Source organism: Pseudorca crassidens, chromosome 16 (assembly GCF_039906515.1).
Source record: "Pseudorca crassidens isolate mPseCra1 chromosome 16, mPseCra1.hap1, whole genome shotgun sequence".
NCBI classification, from domain to species: domain Eukaryota; kingdom Metazoa; phylum Chordata; class Mammalia; order Artiodactyla; family Delphinidae; genus Pseudorca; species Pseudorca crassidens.
Genome location: NC_090311.1, coordinates 9,374,130 through 9,400,437, shown reverse-complemented (window position 1 = coordinate 9,400,437; position 26,308 = coordinate 9,374,130). Strand labels below are relative to the sequence as shown.

At 47.5% G+C, this 26,308-nt stretch overlaps 1 protein-coding gene and 1 long non-coding RNA gene across 2 annotated transcripts in view; both read left to right on the top strand.

Moving 5' to 3' along the window:
* The first annotated feature begins 279 nt into the window (after positions 1-279).
* HTRA1 (HtrA serine peptidase 1) overlaps positions 280-26,308 on the top strand; it is a 57,810-nt gene continuing 31,781 nt past the window's right edge. Inside the window, exon 1 of the mRNA XM_067709162.1 lies at positions 280-853. Within this exon, the coding sequence (XP_067565263.1) occupies positions 295-853 (559 nt within the window). The 5' untranslated portion in view covers positions 280-294. The remainder of the gene's footprint in view (positions 854-26,308) is intronic.
* On the top strand, positions 1,854-25,498 carry LOC137208679 (uncharacterized). Its single transcript, XR_010935725.1, has 3 exons — positions 1,854-2,175; positions 3,327-5,138; positions 18,022-25,498. It is a non-coding gene; the product is annotated as an uncharacterized lncRNA (long non-coding RNA).

Here is a 26,308-nt window from a genome sequence, read left to right as displayed (position 1 = left end):
CCCCCGTGCAGAGCCTCTTTTTAGTTTTAAGGTCGCGAATCGCGGCGAGGGAAGCCGCAAGAGGCGGATACATGGGAAGCGGAGACCGGGAAACGAGGCCCCGCGAGCCGGCGGGCCCACCCGCGAGCCGCCCCGCCCGCGCCCACGAGCCCCGCCGTGCCCCGGCGCGCCCGCCCTGCCCCCGCCGCGGGCGGTCCCCGGTCCAGCAGCCCGCCCGCCCTCCCGCCATCCGGCCGGCCCCCCTCCCGGGCGCAGTGCCCGTCCCCAAGGCAGCTCGTCACCGCCGCGAGGCCAATGGGCTGGGCCGCGCGGCCGCGCGCGCTCGCGCCCGCTGGCCCCGAGTCCCTCCCGCTCTCTCCCCGGCGCCGCACTCCTGCCCTCGCTCAACCGGCCGCCGCCGTCGGAGCCGCCATGCAGCCCCCGCGCGCCCCGTTCTTCCCGCCGCTGCTGCTGCTGCTGCTGCTGCTCGCGGCGCCAGGCGCAGCCGGGTGTCCCGAGCGCTGCGAGCCCGCGCGCTGCGCTCCGCCGCCGGCACACTGCGAGGGCGGCCGCGTCCGCGACGCGTGCGGCTGCTGCGAGGTGTGCGGCGCGCCCGAGGGGGCCGAGTGCGGCCTGCAGGAGGGCCCGTGCGGCGAAGGGCTGCAGTGCGTGGTACCCTTCGGCGTGCCCGCCTCGGCCACGGTGCGGCGGCGCGCGCAGGCCGGCCTCTGCGTGTGCACCAGCAGCGAGCCGGTGTGCGGCAGCGACGCCACTACCTACGCCAACCTGTGCCGGCTGCGCGCCGCCAGCCGCCGCTCTGAGAGGCTGCACCGGCCGCCGGTCATCGTCCTGCAGCGCGGCGCCTGCGGCCAAGGTACCTGCGCTCCGGGGAGCTCCTCGCTCTCCGCCTCCCGGCCCCGACCTGCCCCCGCGGGACGGACGGGCCGGCAGAGGGGCAGCGAAGCTTGGCGGGGTATTCCGGGCGCCCACTGGCCGGGAGAGGCGGGCACCCGCCCCGGCGGGGGCAGCGTTGCGCGGGCTCTGTCGGAACCGAGCTTTGCGCCTAGCCCAGGGTCTGTTCCGCGCGCGGCGGGTCCTGGACGTGCTCTGTCCAGAAGCCCGGAGCCAGGGTGACGGGGCATCCCGCCCGCTGGCCGGCTGCTGGGTGCCCCGCGGGGAGCCGCACCGCGCCAGGGCCTGGGGGACAAACAAGACAGGAATGTGGGTATAAAGAGAGTTGAGAAGTTCGGGGCTGAAAAAAGTGCCGTGTGCTGCGTGAGTCTGAGGCTTTGGGACCGAGTCTAATTTCCGTAGCTTTCCCTTCTTTCTCTGCATCTGCCCCCCCCCCCCGCCTTTTAAAATTAACCATGCATTCATTTTTATTTCGGATACTGTCGTTGAAAACATTGCCTTTTTATTTGAAAGGGACGGTGTTGCCCGTCAGGCTCCCCAGTTTCCCCAGGTGACCTCCCCGCCCCCTCCCCCCCCACTCGCCGCCCTGGCCAGGCACCAGTTTAGGCGGTGCAGCGGCGTTGCTGCCGCCTTGCTTCCCGTGTTTTGAGCCAACCCTACAAAAATGAAAGTGGTTCTTTTTGAACAAGCTGAATGTAGTTTTGGATCACAAAATATGCAGACGCAGGGGTGAGGGGAGAGGGTTAGGGATGAGGGAGAAGGATACCCTCTCCCTCCTTAAGCATCTTTTCTCTATCAGCGAGACCCATCCTGGCAGGGGAGGTGATGGTGATGGGGCAAAGGGTGGAGCAATCGTCTAACTCTCTCGCGGGACCTTCCAGAGGGATGCTTCTCGTCTCCAGTCAGAGAGACCATGTGGAAAAACAATACGGAGTTCAGCTACGGCCAATCCAGCGGTATGGGGACGGGCCAGCTCTGCTTGGCAGTGCACTTGGTTGCAGCCACACGGTGCCTCTTCGCCGCGGGCAGTGCGTGGAAAGGGAAAGAGGGGAGCCCAGCGCAAGGGGCTGCTCTAGGTTTTCTTTGTAGGAAAACCGTCCAGCACTAGGGCCTGGCACAGGTTGGCCGACACAGAGAGGAAGGTGCCAGAGCAGTGTAGGTGAAACGGAGATTGTGTGTTCTGCCAGCACGGGAGCAGGGAGCCAGCCTCCGCGCTCAGGAAACAGCCTAATGAGAGGGTGGAGGAGCGATATTCCCGAGAGAAGTGAACCTGCTGAGTCTGAGGTATGGGCATGACAACGCGTGCGTATTGAGTGCCCACTCTGTGCCCCAGTCCGTGTGCCTGGTGTGTTACACGTGTGACTGCACTCGGCCTTCACAGCCTCGAGAGGAGGGAGCCTTTGCTGTCATTCCCACTTTACAGGTGGGGGAACTGAGGTGGAACTACTTGCCCAAGGCCACTCAGCTGGAATTTGAACCCGGACAGCCTTACTCAGAAGCAGCCCAGTGTTTAGCCCCAAGCCTGGGGAAGGGAGGTCAGGCCGGGTAAAGGAAGTTTGGGGAGGGCCCGAAGTGCATCCCACGTGGAGTGCGGGGGTCAGGCTGAGCCAGGTATTGCTTGGTGAACAGATTGGTGTGGCTGGGGCTGCTTGGGGTGGGGGGCATCAGGGGTGACCCAGGCTGGTGGTGCAGGGCCCCAGGGCCAAAGTGTTCTCAGATGTTCTTGAGCCAGGGCAGCTCAAAACAAAAAAACCAAACAATAACCAAAAATACCTGGGTAGGACAAAGCTAGCAGTAGAATGCCAAACACGCCAGGGCACGGAGTTCGGGCTAGTGCAATCAGTAGTTTGGGTGTGAGGTGATGACTATAAAAAAAGCACGTTGTGTGTTTTTGTCAAAAACAAGCTAGCTGTTACTGTTTGTAGTCGAGCTGCACAGGGTCCTGAGTAACTGGCAGTATTCAAGCACCGAATTTACTGCCAGTAAGGTGGAGTCACTGAGTAAGTTTCAGGTCATTAATAGTCACCGTGTGTGTGGAGGGAAACAGGTCCTCTCCCACTGGCTGTCAGGCCCACAGCGGGCTCCCAGGAGAACCAGCGAGGGGACAGCCACGGAAGGATGAGCGTGGTGGCCCAGAAAGGAGGGAGAGACAGAGGGTGCAGAGCTGTTCTCCTCTGTCCTTTCTTTCTGCAAATATTTACTGAGCTCTACGGTGCATCCGGCACTGTTTGTGTGTGTGTGTGTGTGTGTGTGTGTGTGTGTGTGTGTGTGTGTGTGTGTCTGCCTGGCACATAGGAGGCACCTGGCAGATGCGTGGGGGGATGTTGAATGAATAAATGAACGAAGGAAGAAACCAGAAGTGCTGGAGATACACGGCCACCTAGTCTTTCCTCAACGGAAGGTTTCACTTTTGCCGCCCTTCTCCCCCCATCTAGCATTCCGCCCTTGACTTCCTGGAGGTACCTCTGAGGACAGGAGCCTGGGAGCCAAGACTTCATTCAGTTGAAGCCCTGCCCACAAGCAGGTCACCTGACGTCATTGTTAAATGCTGTGCGTTGGCCGCCTGCTCCAGCTGTGAGCCTTGGCAGGAGCACTGTTAGCTGGAGTGCCTCTGCGAGGCCTTTTGGAGGAGGCGCTGTCGTACGGGAGGCCTGGAGTTGGAGCGAGCGTGCGAGGACGAGGGGAAGGATCGGCTCCCCGATTCACGAGATCGTGAAGAGGGTTTGTCTGGAGCGGAGAGCGAGGGCAAGGGAGGTAGGACAGGCTGGCGCGCAGCGTTTGGGAGCCACAGTGGATCTTTGGATGGCGGAATGAGCCACCATTCGAAAGAAAGCACTTTTATTTGTAAGCTGTTTCACAAAGACTCCAGAGGGGGTCTCTAATCATGGTTCTGGAAATGAAGGCAAATCATCTATTTCAGAAATCAATGCTGCTGTCAGGGTTTGGATGGGAAAGTGTCCAGTTATACCAGAGATCAAAAGAGCTGTCGTCTTCCACCAGGGGCAGTTTGGATTAGCTTCAAGCAAAAACTCTATACTGGTCAGGGGATTACGAAAAAAGAAAGGAATTGCAATTACTAATAGTCTGATAATAAGGGCTAACATATACTTCGTGCTTATTCTGTGCCAGGCCTGCGTTAACCCATTTGATCCTCCTAGCAACCCTATAAGGGGCGTGCTGTAATCCTCCCCAGGTTACAGCTGGGAGACAGAGTCACAGAACAGTACCTTGCCCAGGACTTGAACCCGTGCATCTGGTCCACAGCCCATTCATAAGCACTCTGTGCTGTTGACAGAGAAACCGAGATTATAAGCCAACCCCAGCTAAGCCGAAGCTAATAGCTGGAATAAACAGAGCTCCAGATGGCCATGGCCTTGAGCTGAAACAGAAACAAAGGCCACGTCACAGTGCTCGCTCCGCAGGCACAGGAGTCTGAGGACATGGTTGCCCCCAGTTGCCATCAAGGCAGCCCTTGCTGGAAAAAAAGCCAAAAAGCAGAAGCAGCTGTAGCAGAGATCCATCCAAACCAGAGCCCCAGGCCCCAGACTGCTCTTGGGCAGAGAAAGGCTCCTCCGGATTCCCAGACGCTGCAAAAAACTAGCCAGGATGTGTAGCAAATTTCTGCCAAAAAAAGGACAGGAAGCCAGAAAAGAGGCCTGAAAAAGACTCCTCAAGCATCAGAAGTCTAGTCCTTTTCTCCTCCTAGTACACTCTCCAGGAAAGCGACCCACCCCACCCAAAAAAACCCCAGCAGCCCCGAGCCCAGGAACTCCTCGTCCTGGTCTCACCCCAGGCCTGACAAGGGAGGGCTTCTGAAGGTGCGGGCCGGCCCTGCATTCCTGGCGAGGAACCACCACTGGCTTAGATGCCTTTTGAATAGTTTATAAGGCTTTGCTCACTCTGGTTGGTTATCTTCTTTTGTTCTCAGTTGGTTTTGCTAAAGAGTTAAAATATTAAGGTTTCATAAAATTAGTAAGCCAAGTGTATAGAAGCCAAGCGTCTGAGTAACTCCGTTCCATCCGGAGGAGCTGTAAATAGATTGCATTAGCACTTAAAATAACTGCATTCAGTAAGTGATTATGGCGGGGACCATGAGCTAACTGTGGTCAGACGGCCGACGGCCTCGGGACTGCAGGGCTGGATCCTGAGTCCATTTGGAGTTGTGTGATCCTGGACGCCGTTCCGTGCCTTGGATTGAGAAATCAGACTTTCCATGAGCTTATATTTCAAGTGAATAAATAGTGATGGTAAGGCTTAATTTGAAGAAGAAATCAAGCTTGGCAGTGGGTGAGGCCAGCTGGGGTGGAGGGACTGACAGGCTGAGACTGCCTCTGACCCTGCCTAGGCTGTTACCTGACCAGGTGACCGGCCCCCGAACCTTCAGAGCCTCAACAGTGAGGGGATTGGACCAGGTGATCTCTGAGGGCTCTTCCAGCTGGAATGGTGTGTGATTCTTGTAAGAAAGCTAGTCTCTGAAGAATTGTGGTAACCTCATCCTTGTTTTAAAGCCTGGGCTGGCTTCTTTAAGAGTTATTTCTTTTTCTTAAGTTATCGATGGTTAAAGCCAGGGTTCGGGTTGAATGCCTGTGGCCCACTTGGGTCTGGTTGCCTCGTACTGCAGCTTTGTGCTGTCTGCTGCAGGTCCCCAGGTGACCACTGCGGTGGCATGTCCAGCCCCAGGAGGTGAGCTCCACTGAACCCGGTGACCCTTGCTGTTTCCCAGGGGCTCCGAGGCTGGGCTGCATGTGTCCTCTGGAGTGAGATCCCTCCTGAGCCCTTTCTCCTTCCTTCCCCATCTTCTCTGCCGTTAACAAAAAGAGAGAAAATTAATGTCAGCAGAGAAAATGAGAAGAGTGTAGCCATCCCAAATGGTTCCCGTTGAAGAGGCATGTCTGTTGCCGCTGGAAGGGCAGAGTTCAGCTTTTGGAATTAGTGCCATGAGTTCTATTTCTAAGTTCATTCAGAGCATTTATTGAACACCTTCTGTGTACTTAGAAGGTCCAGATAGAAGGAATCAGAGGTGAGAAAGGCTGGGTAGCCCGTGATCTCAAGAAGTTCGTAGTAGGTCATATCACACCCGGCTTAAGGAGTCAGATCACCACTTTGTAAAGGGATGACTTCTCGTATGTGACTTAAACTCTCTAAGTTTCAGTTTCCTCATCAGTAAAATCATTATAAAAATAATGGTGCATACATACCTATGTCATAGGTTTGTTGAAAGATGGAAACACCTCATTATATGAACTTAGTGCTTAGAACTGTGCCCAGTGCATTACTAGAACTGGATCAGTGTTAGCTGTAATAATAATTAGCATCATCATCGTCATCATCGTCAAGGAGTCCGCTCAGTAGAGGAAGCACTATAATGATGTCTCCCTGGGGATACGGTGCGTGAGTGGCTTAAAGAAGGCGTCACAGAGAAGGAGGGTGATGCGGGACCTGTGTCCTGGAGGCTGACTTGGGGTTTGCCAACAAATATGTTAGAAAAGCTTTTCTGGGCAGAGAGACTCAGACACCACGTTGCCTGTCGTCACCCTGTGAAACCCCCAGGCGTTGTCCGTACCATCTGAGAAGTGTGTGACTTCTCTTGAATGAAGAGCTGCATGCCTGGAATGCCTGGGATTTCACAAATGTCATCTCATTAACCTTCCTTAGAGTATGTGACGCCCAGGAGAGAGCAGTGTATAGCAGCCCCAAGACCTTCCTGATTGACGCTTAGTTTGTTTTCCATGTTTTGGGAATTCCTCACAAGGAAAGACTTGTCACATCTTAAGGAAAAAAAAAAGTTTGGGAGCCCACAGATACCCTATTATTTTCGATTCCTAGGACGAATTGTCAAGTCAGTGTGTTCTGTAATAGCAGTCCTCCACAGCGTCATGTGGCAGCAGCTGGTCCCTCACCAGGAGATCATCGTGCCTCCTCGGGCACATGGTGGTTTCAGAGGGCGTATTGTTGTGGCTGGAATTTTCAATAATTTTCAAATTTGAATAAGCTCGGTCTTAATGAGTCAGAGCCTTGTGCAATATTTTCAAACCTCAGGAAACATCTTTTTCATTAGTTGTGCAATCAGATCTCAAGGAGAAGACGGCAGGCCTGTCTGCCTGATAAACTGTTTTATTTTTTCATGTTTTTCTGAGAGTTCGGTGCGATTCGTGGTAGACTTCCCTTCCACATAGGCTCGGGCGAGATTTTACTAGATCGTCCAACAGTTGAGCCATCTCACACCCCAGGACTAGGGGCGCTGTCTCTTCGGTGCCAGTATTCCAAGCGGCATCCCTGCTCGGTGGGGATGGATGGACACAGAGGGTTCTGCCAGTTGGGGTTGTCCCGGCTGATGGCTGCCAACTGGATACAGAGGAGGGAAGGCTCAACGTTCAGCAGTCACGTCTGCTTTTCTCTGGCAGAGGGTGAGCTAGCCTGGGGGATGGGGGGACAGGGACAGTGTTCTCCAGGACAGCCAGGTGGTAGGAAACATCAGTGGGCAGAACAGTGACCAGAAGAGCTACCACCACTGGGTGCTTTCTGGGAGCTGGGCACTGTGCTCTTTGTGTTATGGGCCAAACTCGTGCTTCCCTCACCGTCACCCAGGGAGGGAGGGGCATCGTTCCGTTCTCCAGCTGGGAAGAGATGAGGCTCCAGGAAGTGACTGATAATTGTCCAAGGCTACCCAGTAGAGGGAGGTAGAGCCAGGATTTGAACCCAAGTCTGCCTCACTCCAAGATTATTCTTGAGATGTCTTTGACCCAGGTGTTACTTAGAAGCGTGTTACTTAATCTCCAAATACTTGTGGGTTTTCCAGCTCGCCTTCTGTTATCGATTTCTAGTTCAGTTTCACTGTGGTCTAGGATCATGCTTTGTATGATTTCTCTTCTTCTTTCTTTTTTTTTTTTTGGCTTTTAAATTTGTTAGGATGTGTTTTCTGGTCAAGGATGCGGTCTCTCTTGGTAAATGTTCCATGTGAACAGCAGAATCTTCTGCTGTTGTTGGGTGGAGTGTTTCATAAACATCAGTTAGGTCTAGTGGATTGATAAGGTCAACTATATCCTACTGATTTTCTGCCTGCTTGGTCTATCAGTTTCCGGAAGATGGATGTTGATGTCTCTGGAGTCTACTCTGGAGCCCTGAACTGCTGTCTCCTTTACGGCCTCCCAGTTTGTGGAAACCTGGGTTCTGACCACACAACCATCTCTGTGTCTCCACCACAGAGAGCGTGTGCTCTTTACCAGGGAGCCTGTGGTCCGCATGCTGAGTTTTCAGGCTAAGTTTCTATTGAACATTTACTGGTCAAGAAATGGCCTGAGTTGGGGTTTCTTAGGTCCTAGTTTGACATTTCTCCACCAATTTGACCTTTTTGGCTCTGGAAAATGTAGCCCAATGTGGTTCAGCCCTCATTGGAAAAAACCCAGGAGGAGAAGTCTGATAATAGCACAGAAGGCATAGGAGGAAGGGCAAGAGTTTGAGACCATCTAGAAGGGCCCCATGCACACTGATCCTTTTCTGTCTATGGGGTCCTAGAACACTCTCATCCAAGGCTCTTCTCTTGGAACGCTCACCGTTGGTCAGCCATATAGTTCTTCATCCTCTGAAAAATACAGCTGTGCCCTCACCTTCCACAACCCATCTCTAACCACATCAACTCTCCATTTTCATGTTTTCTGGGATTTTGTGGACAAGGACACTTCTGCCCTCGCAGAGACACTGTTGACTGGCCAAAGACACCAGTTGGCTGTGGACAGAATCCCAGTGCACAAAATCTGAGTGTGGAAGGTTCTCGCAGGTCCCATAACCCAACCCTTCACTTCAGAGAGAGGCACCCAAAGGGAACACGACTCTCACAAGCTGCTTAGCTCATCGGGGCAGGAGGATGGTGGGTCAGTGTGGGCTCCATCCTGAGGCCCAAGGTAGAGCCCTTGAGCCCTTCCCTCCTCAGCTGTACCTTCCTGCTAAAGCAGGGGGTTATTTGGGAGAGGCTGGGGTCCATGCACACGATTCCCATGAGGCGGAAACAGTGGGTGCTTTCACTTAGTCTCCCATTACAAAATGATGCTAAAGAAAACTCCTCCCCCACCCCCGCCAAAAATAAGCTCCTTGGGTTGGAAGATGACAAAAAGCTATCCGTATAATGACTGACTTCTCCTCTCAAGAGTTCTTGGCACCTATTAATGCCCTTGAACCATAATTACAGTGCTCTTGCTAAAAAGAAAAAAATTAGTATAAATATAGTGGTGGGCACACCAGATAAACCAGGGCTGAGATGCTTCAATGTCTTTTAAGCTGTGGCCTGATTTTCCTCTCTCAGCATAAAGACTCTTTTGAATCTCTTTTCACCGTACTGTTTAGACGTCATGGGAAATGCATTTATACGTTTGATGGCATACTGCACTATGCCAGTGTTTGAAAGTTATAAATACACTTTAATCACATCACAAATAAAAGAAAAAAGATTCAGGATTCCACCATTATTCCAACAGCTTCATCATTTCTGTCCCCAGCATTACCACCATTTGGTTAACTAGTCCTTCTTTGTGTCCATTTGGGCCACGTTTGCCCCAAAACAAACATTTTTGTGTTCATGGTTATTTCTGAATCTAGGGTTATTCTTCTGGGATAGATACTAAGAAGTGCAATGACTGGATGGAAGGTTAAGTTTCTTTTATGGCCCTTGGTGTATGCCACGGGCCATAAATTTTTTTCCAGGTGGTTGCCAAATTATTTTCCAGGGGGTTGTACCCATATCCGTTGCCTTCAGCTATAGAGTTACCCACCTCCTAAGTCACTGACAGCTGGGGCAGAAGAAGCCAAGAAGGAATTCTCCTGAAAGAAATCCTTCAGGATACATGGAATAGGATGGTACCAAAACGGTCACTCTGCTCAGTCAGTAAATGACCTGGTCTGTCTTGAAGTGATTTTTATTCCCAGATTGACTGCTTTTAGGAGATATGCAATGTTTGGGGTAGAATGAGAACTTTTAAAGTTTGATTTTACCTGCGGATGGAGTTGTGATTACAGACTGGAAGGGGGATTGTGTGGTCGTCAGGTCATCTGGTCCAACACTTGTGTTTTCATTGAGGGGCCAGGACCATTGAGGGGATGTGAAAGCCCGAGGTCACAAGCCAGGCTGTGACAGAGACTCTGAGTTTCTGGACGCCCAGCCCACGGCTCTCTGCACTCAGCCTCCCGGATGCCAGCTCTGTCCAGGATGCAGGAGGAGGCCAGACTGTTTGTGCTTGTTTGGAAAAGTGAGCAATATGTTTATTCGATTGTTTGGTTACACATAGACCGAAATACAACTGGAGCGTCATACATAAAATGCAATTCTCTAGTAGCCACATTAAAGAAGTAAAAAGAAACAGTGACTTTTTTCTTTTTTTTTTAACGCTGTTCTATTGAGATATTATTCACATACCATAAAATTCACCCTTTTAAAGCGGATAGATCAGAGTTTTTATATACTTACAGAGTAGTGCAACTATCATCACTGTGCAATTCTAGAATACTTTCCTCACTCCAGAAAGCAGCCCGGTACCGGTTAGCAGTCACCGCATACTTCCTTTCTGCCCTAGGCAACCACTGATCTCTTTCTGTCTCTATGAAGTTCCCTATTCTGGACATGGGACATTTCATATAAATGGAATCATACATTTGTGGTCCTTTGTAACTGGCTTCTTTCACTGACCGTAATGTTTTCAAGGTTCATCCATGTTGCGTGTGTCCATGCTTCATTCCGTTTTATGATCCAATAATATTCTGTTGTGTGAATGTAGTAAGGCCAGACTTTTATTTTATCTCCTCTTCCTGTTGGGGAAATCCTAATCCCAGCCCCAGAAGTCACCTTGACAGTGACTAGACGGCTCAGATGGCTCAGAAGAAACTGGAGCACAGGATGCAGGAAGCCAGCCTGGAAAATAAGAATATTCCATAAGGATGGGAATTACATACTGAAAGGAAAAGATCAGGAAGTGTACTTTTCAGATTTATTAGATCATATGATATTTTTTTGGAGCTGGAAATGATGTTGGAAATGGTCTAGTCTGCCCCTCGTCTTACTGATGAGGTAACTGAGACCCAGAGAGGGGAAGTGGCTTGTCTTGGGTCTTTACTTCTCGCTTGAGCCAAAGATTCCTTCTGACTTTTGTCTCAGCTTTACAAGTTACCCTGCTCACACCTCGAAGACAACGTTCATCAGCAAACGGGCAGGGGGTACCTCTCAGGAAGAACTGTGCCCTTCCTGGACGGAGGGCCTTGCTTCACCATCACATCCCCGCTTCTACGTTCCCAAGCCCCAGGCCCACCCTCCCGGACCAGGGGCTACAGGAGGGTGGCTGCTGACAGCTCAGGAGTGTGTCCCAGACCCTTAATAAATGGACCCGTCACCGCCCAGCCCGCTGCTCGCAGCTGGAGGCTTCGGGAGCCTGCGCTGGCTTGGCCACTTCAGACACAACAACCGGGAGGAAGGAGCTGGAGCGGGAAGGGAACCCAGCTGAGAAATCTGGGGCGGTCAGGACGGGAGCCAGGTGCTAATCAGGAGGAAAGTTAATGGTGTTTTTGTGAGCGGAGCAGTCAGCTGTTTCCTCAAAGATGATGATAGACGCATCATTCGGGTGTTCAGGAGACTTCTGAAAAAGGAAATCGTGCGGTGGAGCTGATGGGAAACTTCTTTTTCTGACTATTTTCCTGACATCCGACAGGTCAGAAAACAACGATTAAAGGCAACGATACCCAGCAAACCCAAGCATTCACCATGAGGATGCAAGCGAGGACTTTTTTTTTTTGCCAGCGAGACTGAAAAGCGGTTATCAATGACAGGCACCTTTAGACATAGACGCATTGTTCTGGAAAAGGCGTCTTTTACCAGTAGAGCTGAAGCTGCAGAGAACTGGGCCGTGCGCATGACTGACGGCCAGCTGGCCGGGTGCCCCCCGAAAGCCGTTCCTCCTCCAGAGAGGCTGCTTAGACGTGTTCGGGTCGCCTTTTTCCCCCTTCACTTCACCTGCCGAGTCTTTTCCAGCATCACCGGCAGCAGCCTGGTCCCAGCCCCTGCAAACAGTCACTCGCTCAGGGCCCATGGATAGGGGGGACGGGTTTGCAGTCTGAGGTCTGGCGTCAGGTGAGCTTTTCCCGCTCTGAGCCGTCTGAGAGACCGCGCCGGAAAGCCAGGGGCTGCCGGGCCTTGGAAGTGCCGGTGTGGGCTGGAAATTGAGGCCAGGTTCCCGGGCTCCTCCCCGCTCTGCCTCCTTTAGGAGCAGAGAAATGGGTCACACGTAACTCTCCTGAATTTTACTTCTTCATTTGTCTGCAAAAGACAGAGAGTGTAGTGGTCCATCATCCAATTATGCATCTTAAAAAAAAATAACAGTTGCTACCTGCGAATTCAGTTTCTTTTGACAAAAATAGGGCTGAGGGCCCTTGGCCATGGGAAGCTTGATTCCAAAGCTGTGTCTTTTCTGTTTTGATCTGTCTCACTTAGATTTGCAGACGGTGGCCCTGAGAGGTACAGGACTTTAAGGTGATTGTAGACGTCAGCCGGCTGCCTTGGTCACAGCCAAGTGATGCCTCTCTCTCCTGAGCGTTTTCCCTGCAGGGTTCAGAGAAACCTAGCTGCACGGGCCCCTCTGCCCTGGAATCTGCAGCCGCAGCACCGATTAGAATGGGGGTCTGGTTTCCTGGAATGTGCAAGGTCTCGCTTCTGTTTCTGCTGTCTCCACGCTCCAGACCAGCGTTGGGCCAGACTCTGGGTTGGAGCCGTGGCTGACAGGTTTTCCTTGGAATTTAATGGAGGGGGACGGACAGAATCCAGTCACTCAAACTGAAAGCATGGAGAAGATGAGTCTTGCAGGGCATCTCTGCTGCGGTCACTGAGTTACGCTTTTTTTTTTTTCTCCCCCAGGCAACCACTCTTGCAAAAAGGAGGCCCCGTCCCCTTTGCACTTCATGCATCCTTAGCCATTAGGGACCTGTTTAAATTGATTTGTCTCCTGACCCTCAGGGAGAAAGCAGTCAAAGTTCGGCAGAAGAGGAAGCATTCTGGGTTTCTCTGCTGTCCCGGCTCCTTTAACTGCAGCCCGCCTGATCTCTGTCTCCCCCTCAGCTGGTCTGGCCTCCTCCTCCTGTGCCCCTCAAGGTGATTCTCGAATTCATCATGCAACCTCACAAAGGAGCCTTTCTTAGTGAAAAGGCATCCTGCTGCCTTCTCTGGATGTGGACCAGCCCCCCTCCTAGCTGCGAGGTGTCGGGTTACTGAAACGCCCGCTTCCTGGCCCTGTCTCCATGCGCCTACACACCTGGCACAGGTGTCTTACTCGGGCCTCGGGTGCCCGCGCTTGACCAGAGTTGTGGAGGCCACCTTCCAATCCTGCCATCAAAAGTCGTGGCAGGGTGAAGCTCAGTCTTCCAGCATCTCTCTTTCCGTGGTGCCCGCGGCTGGCCTCCCCATCCGCTGGCCTTGGCCTGCAGCCCTCATTCTCTCTGCTGTTTCATCCCCAGCAGAAGGAGAGGGACCTTTGGCTCAGGGCAGTGTGGTGCCCAGCGTTCCCATCCCCCTACTCCCACACCCCAGCCTCACCAGGCTCCACTTGGCCTCTAGGTAAAGGTGCCGAACAGTGAGTGGAATGGGCCCGGTGAGAACAGACCCCTGGGCCCACGCGGATGATGTGCCGGACGTGTAATCATTTCCTCCTGGGGGCGGGGGTCCCCTCCGGATTTGGGCCTGGATTTATTTACCAGGCAAGTAGCCTCTTTGTAGTTACTTTTAATCTCGCCATACTAGGGACAGAGAAATATTCAGATGTGACCCTGGGACCCTCTCAAGGTGAAGAAGAGGACAGCCTCCGGCATACACCCCCATGGCAGTGCATTCTGAGGCATCACTGGTTTCTAGGCCTGAATCTAGGCTGGTCCTTGGAGGATGGGGTTCCAGAGACTGGACCTCACATGGGGAGCCCCTGCTCGGGGTGCTTTGGCTGTGGGAGGGTGGCTGATGACAGGTGAGGAGTGCGTCCCAGACCCCTTACTCAATTGAGCCATTCCCGAAGGCTATTTTAAGTTTCCATGACACCCCACTGGAAGCCTGCTGTGTTTGCTCCTTTATTTACAGTTTCGGAGCCTGTGGGAGACTGGCTGGCTGTGTCTGCTGGAGGCCAAGAGAAATTTCCCAAGGCTTTTGGGTAGGACTTTGAGTTCAGAGCAGTTGCGGGTCCAAGCTGGCATCTCAGGGGTCATTACTTCTTCTGGTCCTTCAAATGAAAATGCGAATATGTTTTCCATTGGCTTTCACTTCCAACCTCTGTACAATGCATATGTGCCCTTGCCTTCAAAAGAACGTTATTTCTTTTGTCACTTATGCCCAGGTCCACACACGGAAGGAAGAGAGGGCTGGACCGGAAGTGTCAGGGGGACTGGGGCCGAGCAGGAGGGAGGCTTCCCTGACCAGCCTGCCACAGTCCTTTGGCAAGTAGACCCTGGATGAATCCAGCCATCATTCTGGCTGAGGTGCTTTCTTCCTGTTTTGTCCTTTCCTCTGCATCTTGTCGACTTGCTACGATTAGTAGTCTTTAAAGTATGACTGACTTTGCTGGCGTTTAAAGTTGAAGAAATTAGGTGAAAAATCACAAGTGAGTTCTTCCCTTTCTCTGTGGAGCCGAGAGGGACCTTGGAAGCCACCCGATTAAGCCTCCTTATTTTAAAGAGAGGAACCTTCGGCACGAGGGGCTTGCCGCGGTCGCACGGGTTGCCTCACGGAGTGTGAGCTGTACCAGGCATCTTAGATCACAGGAGGGGGGTGTCTGCCCGCTAGCGTATGGGACGTTTCCTCGGCTCCTATAGACTGACTGCCTGTGGGCTCCTGGGCTCAGCCAGATTAGGGCAGCATCTCCATCAGGTCCTGAGCACGTGTGGTGCTTCTCAGTACTTCATGTGCACTCTGGGTTTTAAAACAGATGAGTTTGGAAAGTAGGCAGGGCCAGCCTCATGGGTGTGCCACCCCCTCAGGAGGAGCCCACCCCTGGCTTAATGCCCTGCTGTGACCAGCTTGGAATTCTTAATAATTTTGGAACAAGGGCCCTCCACGTTTTCCTTTTGCACTGGGCTCTGCAAATTATCTAGCTGGTCCTAAATGTGGGACGGTTTTTGAGAACATGCTGTTCCCGTTGAATAAAGGAGGATTTATTTCTTTTCCCTCGAATATACTGTGTTTTGTTTTCCCAATTAGCCCTGCTCACCAACTCTGTTGAGAATTTGGAGAGCGCGATTGTTCTTGCTGGAAGGGGAGGTTGCGTTGTTCATCTTGAATCCTGGCTCTGAGCTCTCGGGCCTGGAAGTGGGAAGTGTGTCCCCACAACTGCAAGAGCTGCGGGGGACTGGAGGCTGGGTGAAAGGGCTGGGACCTGGAAGGGAGGCCACAGAGGCAGAGCAAAGAGTCCAGCTGGGGAGCCAGACAGATGGCCGCTCGCCAGCTCTGAAGCTTTGAGCATCGTGCTTGACTTCTCTGATCCTCCGTTTGTTTCCCCATCTCTGTAGCCTGGAGGTAAGATCCTCCCTGCAGGTTTGCAGGAGTGGAGAGTGTGCATTAAGGAATCTTGGGAGATAGAGCTGGGGACTCAAAGCCACGTGATGGAGGGAGTTGTGGATGAGACAGGAGATGGGGATGTCCTTGGGGGTCCTGCAGTAAGTTCATGCACCCCAAGTGGCAATTACTCAGGGAAGACACCGAAAATGGGCCAGACCTGCCCGAATTAGAATGTAGAAGTGGGATTCTTAGAAGTTTCAGAAGTGTGGGAGGAGCCTTTTGGAGGTGTTGAGATGCACCGGGGAGTGCAGGGCTGAGAACTGGGAGGTGAGAACCCAGCTCGTGGCCTCAAGACGGGCATGGGGTTTAGTGCTTTTTGTGCTTTTCTCATTCAGGACTCCCAACTCCCAGAAGTAGTGGTATTATCTCCATGTTGGAGGAGGGGAGAATGAGGCTTGGACAGGCAGAGCCGCTGCCTGAAGCGACACAGCTGTGAGGGGCAGAGAATCGGGACTGGAGGCCAGGTCTGCTCTGGAGTCACTCTGGCATTAACAAGGAGGCTTGCGACCTTACCCAGCCTTGCTGACCCTGCTAAGAATGTTCTGAGGTTGGAGTCCAGCTTGGCCTTCCTGTCTCCCTCGGACACTCTGGGTTTGTGAACCTGAGCTGCTAAGCCGGGGTGGGAGAGGGTGGGCAGCTCCGCATGGAGAAGGGACAAGGGACCAAGGGACGGGGCCGAGGGACAGAGCGTCCAGATCCAATTCTAGGCCAACTGTAGCCAGATGTGGAGCAGGGGCCATCCTGGAGGGCCGCCTTGGTCCTCCTACAGTGGAAACAAACTTATGGTTACCAAAGGGGAAAGGTTGGGGGGAGGGATACATGAGGAGTTTGGGAGTAACATATACACACTACTATGTATAAAATAGATAAACAACAAGGACCTACTTACTGTATAGCCCAGGGAACTACACTCAATATTCAGTAATATCCTATAAGGGAAAAGAATCTGAAAAAGAACAGATATATATAGATTTAGATGTAGGTTGATATGTATAGATATGTATAACTGAATCACTTTGCTGTACACCTGAAACTAACACGACGTTGTAAATCAACTCTACTCCAGTATAAAAACAATTAAAAATCAAGTGTATCCATGGCACACTGGCCATGGTGACTTGTCGGTCACTGAGAGTCCTGGCTGGCAGAGGCAGTGTATCCTGTAGGTGTAGCTCAGGTGTCCTGCTGGCCTGGCTCGGGCATCCCCCTCTTAACACTGTGAGCCAGCCACGTGCTCTGGGGGGTCAGGGAGCCACGAGGGTGGGACCCAGGCCTGGCCCCTGGCAAGATTTGGTACTCCCACCTACCCCTGGCAGGTCCAGTGTTATGGAATCTGAAAGGGGCACCCTCTTAAGAAAAAGAATTCACAATTATGAATACAGCAGTAGGCATGGAAAGGATTCCTTACTTAGACAGAAAACAAACTGCCACAAATTAAAATTTTTTAAAGTGGACAAATTCTACAAACTCCACAAAACCCAGAAAACTGTCATGATGTTGTTAGTAACTACCGGATCCACTTTCACCTTTTAAATACTCCTCCCCGCCGCCCCCCCGTATTTTTTGGCTGTAGATTCTTTGATTGCCTTTTCATGTGACATATTTTGTAATGTTTCCTCTGAAGAGAATAGAATTATTTCTTCTTATTATTGTCATTATTATTATTACTACTATTATTGTTAGTTTAGTCTTTCCTCTGGCATATTTCTCCACGACCCACATACTTCCAGGCCAGATCACTGTACTCTGTACAACCTGTGGCCTGCAGTAGGGGCACTGGCAGGGTGGCATTAGCAGTGCCACTGGAAACCATTTCTGTCCCAGGATAGATAACTAGAACCAGAAGTGACTTCAAAGCACATAAATTAAACGCAAAGCAAAATGATCCCTCTAGTTTTACTTTCCTCTTAGCCACATCCCCAAATACCCACAGCACTCCGACAGGACAGGAGATGTGTGACGGAGGGAAGGAGACAATGGTTTCAACCAACTGCAGTTTAAATATTTCATTTCTACAGATTTTCCAAAAGCGTTTGCTTTGGAAAGCTGAATGCTTTGCTAGAGCCCTCGCAGGACAAATGCGGGCCGGCTCTAGGGCAAAGCCTTGTTTACCTTCACTCTAAATCCACTTATGCTTTGGATTATTGTAGCTGTGCTGGGATTCAGGATTATCCACTGGAGAGAGCCCAGGAGACCTGGCCAGGGTTCCCAAAGCTTCATGGTTTGTGGGCACCCTTGATGTCTCAGTAATTTTTCATGGCACCTAGGCCAAAAGAAGGATCTGACAGTTCCATTTATCAAGTATTATAATTAGGTCCCAACACCTTAATAAGTTTTTGTGTCCTTGTAACCTATTAGTCATTTGACAAAAAAAAAAAAAAGAAAAGAAAAATGATATTTTAATTTCATTATTCAATAACCACAATTACTTACAAAATTAATACAAATGATCTTTGCACACCTGTTGGGAGCCACACAGCCTCTCAAATCTTGGAATCAGATTGGACACTGCCAACCCATTTCCAGTTCAATATTGATTTTTGTACAGTACTTTCTTTTAATCACAGAGACCACCAGAAATCCAAATTCACAAAATATGGAATCATCAAAAGAATGTAGTGCAATCTGATTTTGAAACCGTGAATGGCCTAGAGCTCGTTCTCAAGGTGTCCAACAGATATCAAGTATCGCTGTGTTTCCCCAGAAGACATGAAATATCCTGTGAGTTTGCTATGGCACTCAGGGGTGGTTCAGGGCAGAGTGAGAACAAATGCATTAGGACCGGCAAGACTTCTTTCTTCTTGCTTCACCTCTCATCTTTACCTGACACTTTTGCCTTAAAGATGAATGAAACACACATTTTGATGTATTTAAAGCACATGTGCAATTGTGTGTTAAATCTTTTGAGAGAAACACAGGTAAAAGTCTGTCCTTTGATTCGTAGTCCCCTCGTGATTTTCATTTTCACTGCAACAAATTTTCTTCAGTGTGATCATGTATGTCCAGTACTTAACTTACTGTCTGGCTTTTTTTCAGTAAACACTTAATAATGGAAGTGTCTGTTAATTCTGATTCTGATAATAATCACTGAAACTTTTCAACACTGTGTCTCTCTTTCCTCATGTAAGTAAGTTGTTGAAAGTAATTAAGAAGTATCATCTGTAAAACTCCAGAGATGATGGTTCCAAGGAAGCAGCATTTGTGGAGTTTTGCGCATGACTAGTAGTTTATAAAGGGGAAAGATGAATCATTATTATCTTTGGATGGGAATCTGGCAATTGTAAAACTCGTAAAATTATAGTAAATAGCTACTCTTAATGGGTCATTTGTTGTGTTTAAAATTATGAATGATAAATATTTATTAGGGAAGTGGAAGATCTGTCTTTGTAAAATGTTGTGACATCATTCTACTAATCCTAGTTATTCACAATTTTTCTGTTTAAAATCACGTAGTACGTCATTCAATTTTCTCTTTTTGAGAATTATTTTGATATCCTAGGTTCTTTGCTTTCCACATAAATTTTAGAAATAGCTTATCAATTTCTACAAAAACTCCTGCTGGGGTTTTCACTGGGAGTATGTTGAATCTGTAGATCAGTTTTGGGAGAATTGATAGCTTAATAATAGGGAGTCTTCTGACCCACATGTATGATGTCTCTCTCCATTTATTTAGGTTTTCTTTAATTTATTTCAGCAGTTTTGTAGCTTCCAGTGAACAGGTCTTGCACATATTTTATTCAACATTTTCCTAAGTATTTAATATTTTTGATGGTGTGTTATGATTGGTATTTTTAAAAATTTCAGTTTCCAATTGTTTACTGCTAATACATAGAAATACAATTGATTGTGCATATTGACCTGTTACCATGTGATGTTGATAAACTCACTTATTCTACGTAATATATTTATAGATTCTTTTTCTGTGTGGACCCTTATGTAATCTGCAAATAAAGACAGCTTTATGTCTCCTTTCCAATCTCTATGCCTTTAAATTTCTTTTTCTAATTAATTATTCTGTCTAGGACTTCAATAAAATATTGAATAGAAGTGGTAAGAATAGATGTCCTTGCCTTGTTCTCATTTTTAGAGGGAAAGCATGTAATCTTTCACTGTTAAGTATGATGTTAGTTTTAGGTTTTTTGTTGATTCCTTTTATCAAACTGAGGAAATTCTCTTCTATTTCTAGTGTGCTATTTTTTTATATGAATGGACGTTCAATTTTGTCAGATCTTTTTTTGCGTCTATTGAGATGATCGCTTGGGTTTTCTTTTTTAGTATGTTAATTTGGTGAATTACGCTATTTAGTTTTCAGATGTTACACCAACCTTATTTATCCTTTCCTGGGATAAACCCCACCTGGTCATGATATAGTATCCTTTTTCTTATATTGCTGAATTCTATTTGTTAAAAAATTTAAGCACATTTAGTCTGTGTTCATGCTGGATATTAGTCTATAATTTTCTTTTATTTATTTATTTGAATTTTATTTTATTTATTTTTTTATACTGCAGGTTCTTATTAGTCATCGGTTTTATACACATCAGTGTATACATGTCAATCCCAATCTCCCAATTCATCCCACACCACCCCCTCCCCCCCGCCACTTTCCCCCCTTGGCGTCCATACGTTTATTCTCTACATCTGTGGCTCTATTTCTGCCCTGCAAACCAGTTCATCTGTACCATTTTTCTAGCTCCCACATATATGCATTAATATATGATATTTGTTTTTCTCTTTCTGACTTACTTCACTCTGTATGACAGTCTCTAGATCCATCCACGTCTCTACAAATGACCCAATTTCGTTCCTTTTTATGGCTGAGTAATATTCCATTGTATATATGTACCACAACTTCTTTATCCATTCACCTGTCGATGGGCATTTAGGTTGCTTCCATGACCTGGCTATTGCAAATAGTGCTGCAGTGAACTTTGGGGTGCATGTGCCTTTTTGAATTATGATTTTCTCTGGGTATATAGTGGGATTGCTGGGTCATGTGGTAATTCTATTTTTAGTTTTTTAAGGAACCTCCATATTGTTCTCCATAGTGGCTGTATCAATTTACATTCCCACCAACAGTGCAAGAGGGTTCCCTTTTCTCCACACCCTCTCCAGCATTTGGTGTTTGTAGATTTTCTGATGATGCCCATTCTAACTGGTGTGAGGTGATACCTCATTGTACTTTTGATTTGCATTTCTCTAATAATTAGTGATGTTGAGCAGCTTTTCATGTGCTTCTTGGCCATCTGCATGTCTTCTTTGGAGAAATGTCTATTTAGGTCTTCTGCCCATTTTTGGATTGGGTTGTTTCTTTTTTTAATATTGAGCTGCATGAGCTGTTTATATATTTCGGAGATTAATCCTTTGTTGATTGATTCGTTTGCAAATACTTTCTCCCATTCTGAGGGTTGTCTTTTCGTCCTGTTTGTAGTTTCCTTTGCTGTGCAAAAGCTTTTAAGTTTCATTAGGTCCCATTTGTTTATTTTTGTTTTTATTTCCATTACTCTAGGAGGTGGGTCAAAAAATATCTTGCTGTGATTTATGTCAAAGAGTGTTCTGTGTTTTCCTCTAAGAGTTTTATAGTGCCTGGTCTTACATTTAGGTCTCTAATCCATTTTGAGTTTATTTTTGTGTATGGTGCTAGGGAGTGTTCTAATTTCATTCTTTTACATGTAGCTGTCCAGTTTTCCCAGCACCATTTATTGAAGAGACTGTCTTTTCTCCATTGTATATCCTTGCCTCCTTTGTCATAGATTAGTTGACCGTAGGTGCGTGGGTTTATCTCTGGGCTTTCTATCCTGTTCCATTGATCTATATTTCTGTTTTTGTGCCAGTACCATACTGTCTTGATTACTGTAGCTTTGTAGTATAGTCTGAAGTCAGGGAGTCTGATTCCTCCAGCTCTGTTTTTTTCCCTCAAGACTGCTTTTGCTATTCAGGGTCTTTTGTGTCTCCATACAAATTTTAAGATTTTTTGTTCTAGTTCTGTAAAAAATGCCATTGGTAATTTGACACGGATTGCATTGAATCTGTAGATTACTTTGGGTAGTATAGTCATTTTCACAATATTGATTCTTCCAAATCGAGAACGTGGTGTACCTCTCCATCTGTTTGTATCATCTTTAATTTCTTTCATCAGTGTCTTATAGTTTTCTGGATACAGGTCTTTTGTCTCCCTAGGTAGGTTTATTCCTAGGTATTTTCTTCTTTTTGTTGCAGTGGTAAATGGGAGTGTTTCCTTAATTTCTCTTTCAGATTTTTCATCATTTGTGTATAAGAATGTAAGAGATTTCTGTGCATTAATTTTGTATCCTGCAACTTTCCCAAATTCATTGATTAGCTCTAGTAGTTTTCTGGTGGCATCTTTAGGATTCTCTATGTATAGTATCATGTCATCTGCAAACAGTGACACTTTTACTTCTTCTTTTCCAATTTGTATTCCTTTTACTTCTTTTTCTTCTCTGATTGCCGTGGCTAGGACTTCCAAAACTATGTTGAATACTAGTGGCGAGAGTGGCCATCCTTGTCTTGTTCCTGATCTTAGAGGAAATGCTTTCAGTTTTTCACCATTGAGAATGATGTTTGCTGTGGATTTGTCGTATATGGCCTTTATTAGGTTGAGGTAGGTTCCCTCTATGCCCACTTTCTGGAGAGTTTTTATCATAAATTAGTGTTGAATTTTGTCAAAAGCTTTTTCTGCATCTATTGAGATGGTCATATGGTTTTTCTTCTTCAGTTTGTTAATATGGTGTATCACATTGATTGATTTGCATATGTTGAAGAATCCTTGCATCCCTGGGATAAATCCCACTTAATCATGGTGTATGATCCTTTTAATGTGTTGTTGGATTCTGTTTGCTAGTATTTTGTTGAGGATTTTTGCATCTATATTCATCAGTGATATTGGTCTTTAATTTTTGTTTTTTTTTAATTTTCTCTGTCTGGTTTTGGTATCAGGGTGATGGTGGCCTCATAGAATGAGTTTGGGAGTGTCCCTCCTTCTGCAATTTTTTGGAAGAGTGTGAGAAGGATGGGTGTTAGCTATTCTCTAAATGTTTGATAGAATTCACCTGTGAAGCCATCTGGTGCTGGACTTCAGTTTGTTGGAAAATTTTAAATCACAGTTTCAATTTCATTACTTGTGATTGGTCTGTTCATATTTTCTATTTCTTCCTGGTTCAGTCTTGGAAGGTTATACTTTTCTAAGAATTTGGCCATTTCTTCCAGGTTTCCATTTTATCAGCATAGAGTTGCTTGTAGTAGTCTCTTAGGATGCTATGTATTTCTCAGATGTGTGTTGTAACTTTTCTCTTTTCATTTCTAAAGTTATTGATTTGAGTCCTCTCCCTCTTTTTCTTGATGAGTCTGGCTAATGGTTTATCAGTTTTGTTTATCTTCTCAAAGAACCATCTTTTACTTTTATTGATCTTTGCTATTGTTTTCTTTGTTTCTATTTCATTTATTTCTGCTCTGATCTTTATGATTTCTTTCCTTCTACTAACTTTGGGTTTTGTTTGTTCTTCTTTCTCTAGCTCCTTTAGGTGTAAGGTTAGATTGTTTATTTGAGATGTTTGTTGTTTCTTGAGGTAGGATTGTATTGCTATAAAGTTCCCTCTTAGAACTGCTTTTGCTGCATCCCATAGGTTTTGGATCATCGTGTTTTCATTGTCATGTGTCTCTAGGTATTTTCTGATTTCCTCTTTGATTTCCTCAGTGATCTCTTGGTTATTTAGTAGCATATTGTTTAGCCTCCATGTGTTTGTGTTTTTTACGTTTTTTCCCTGTAATTGATTTCTAATCTCATAGTGTTGTGGTCAGAAAACATGCTTGATATGATTTCAGTTTTCTTAAATTTACTGAGGCTTGATTTGTGACCCAAGATGTGATCTATCCTGGGGAATGTTCCATGCACACTTAAGAAGAAAGTGTAATCTGCTGTTTTTGGATGGAATGTCCTATAAATATCAATTAAATCTATCTGGTCTATTGTGTCATTTAAAGCTTGTGGTTCCTTATTAATTTTCTGTTTGGATGATCTGTCCATTGGTGTAAGTGAGGTGTTAAAGTCCCCCACTATTATTGTGTTAACTGTCGATTTCCTCTTTTATAGCTGTTAGCAGTTGCCTTATATATTGAGGTGCTCCTATGCTGGGTGCATATATATTTATAATTGTCATATCTTCTTCTTGGACTGATCCCTTGATCATTATGTAGTGTCCTTCCTTGTCTCTTGTAACATTCTTTATTTTAAAGTCTATTTTATCTGATATGAGTATTGCTACTCCAGCTTTCTTTTGATTTCCATTTGCATGGAATATCTTTTTCCATCCCCTCACTTGCAGTCTGTATGTGTCCCTAGGTCTGAAGTGGGTCTCTTGTAGACAGCATATATATGGGTCTTGTTTCTGTATCCATTCAGCTAGCCTGTGTCTTTTAGTTGGAGCATTTAATCCATTCACTTTTAAGGTAATTATCGATATGTATGTTCCTATTACCATTTTCTTAATTGTTTTGGGTTTGTTTTTGTAGGTCCTTTACTTCTCTTGTGTTTCCCACTTAGAGAAGTTCCTTTAGCATTTGCTGTAGAGCTGGTTTGGTGGTGCTGAATTCTCTTAGCTTTTGTTTGTCTGTAAAGCTTTTGATTTCTCCATCAAATCTGAATGAGATCCTTGCTGGGTGGAGTAATCTTGGTTGTAGATTCTTCCCTTTCATCACTTTAAACATGTCATGCCACTCCCTTCTGGCTTGTAGAGTTTCTGCTGAGAAATCAGCTGTTAACCTTATGGGAGTTCCCTTGTATGTTATTTGTTGTTTTTCCCTTGCCACTTTCAATAATTTTTCTTTGTTTAAGTTTTGCCAATTTGATTACTATGTGTCTTGGCATGTTTCGCCTTGGGTTTATCTTGTTTGGGACTCTCTGCGCTTCCTGGACTTGGGTGGCTATTTCCTTTCCCATGTTAGGGAAGTTTTCGACTATAATCTATTCCGATATTTTCTTGGGTCCTTTCTCTCTCTCTTCTCCTTCTGGGACCCCTATAATGTGAATGTTGTTGAGTTTAATGTTGTCCCAGAGGTCTCTTAGGCTGTCTTCATTTCTTTTCATTCTTTTTTCTTTATTCTGTTCTGCAGCAGTGAATTCCACCATTCTGTCTTCCAGGTCACTTATCCGTTCTTCTGCCTTGGTTATTCTGCTATTGATTCCTTCTAGTGTATTTTTCATTTCAGCTATTGTATTGTTCATCTCTGTTTGTTTGTTCTTTAAATCTTCTAGGTCTTTGTTAAACATTTCTTGCATCTTCTCAATCTTTGCCTTCATTCTTTTTCCGAGGTCCTGGATCATCTTCACTATCATTATTCTGAATTTTTTTTCTGGAAGATTGTCTATCTCCAGTTCATTTAGTTGTTTTTCTGGGCTTTAGTCTTGTTCCTTCATCTGGTACATAGCCCTCTGCCTTTTCATCTTGTTTGTCTTTCTGTGAATGTGGTTTTTGTTCCACAGGCTGCAGGGTTGTAGTTCTTCTTGCTTCTGCTGTCTGCCCTCTGGTGGATGAGGCTATCTAAGAGGCTTGTGCAAGTTTCCTGATGGGAGGGACTGGCGATGAGTAGAGCTGGCTGTTGCTCTGGTGGGCAGAGCTCAGTAAAACTTTAATCTGCTTGTCTGCTGATGGATGGGGCTGGGTTCCCTCCCTGTTGGTTGTTTGGCCTGAGGCGACCCAGCACTGGAGCCTACCTGGTCTTTGGTGGGGCTAATGGTGGACTCTGGGAGGGCTCACGCCAAGGAGTACTTCCCAGAACTTCTGCTGCTAGTGTCCTTGTCCTCGTGGTGAGCCACAGCCACCCCCCACCTCTGCAGGAGACCCTCCAACACCAGCAGGTAGGTGTGGTTCAGTCTCCTATGGGGTCACTGCTTCTTCCCCTGGGTCCCGATGCGCACACTACTTTGTGTGTGCCCTCCATGAGTGGAGTCTCTGTTTCCCCCAGTCCTGTTGAAGTCCTGCAGTCAACTCCCGCTAGCCTTCAAAGTCTGATTCTCTGGGAATTCCTCCTCCTGTTGCCAGACCCCCAGTTTGGGAAGCCTGACGTGGGGCTCAGAACCTTCACTCCACTTCTGTGGTATAAGTGTTCTCCAGTTTGTGAGTCACCCACGCAGCAGTTATGGGACTTGATGTTATTGTGATTATGCCCCTCCTACCATCTCATTGTGGCTTCTCCTTTGTTTTTGGATGTGGGGTATCTTTTTTGGTGAGTTCCAGTGTCTTCCTGTTGATGATTGTTCAGCAGTTAGTTGTGATTCCGGTGCTCTCGCAGGAGGGAGTGAGAGTACGTCCTTCTACTCTGCCATCTTGAACCAAATCCTCTTTTTTTTTTAAATTAGAAAAGACAATTCTTTTGGCCACATGGCATGTGGGATCTTAGTTCCCCGACCAGGGGTTGAACCTGCGTTCCCTGCATTGGAAGCATGAAGTCTTAACCACTGAACCACCAGTGAATTCCAGTCTATAATTTTCTTATAATATCTTTGTCTGGCTTTTATATTAAGGTAACGCTGAGTTCATAAAATAAGTTGCGCAGTGTTTACCTTCTTTTTTTTTTTGCGGTACATGGGCCTCTCACTTTTGTGGCCTCTCCTGTGGCGGAGCACAGGCTCTGGACGCGCAGGCTCAGCGGCCATGGCTCACGGGCCTAGCAGTTCCGCGGCATGTGGGATCTTCCCGGACCGGGGCACGAACCCGCGTCCGCTGTATCGGCAGGCAGACTCTCAACCACTGCGCCACCAGGGAAGCCCTACCTTCTTTTTTGAGGAAAGTTTGTGAAGTGTTAATATTGTTTCTTTCTTAAGTGTTTGGTAGAATT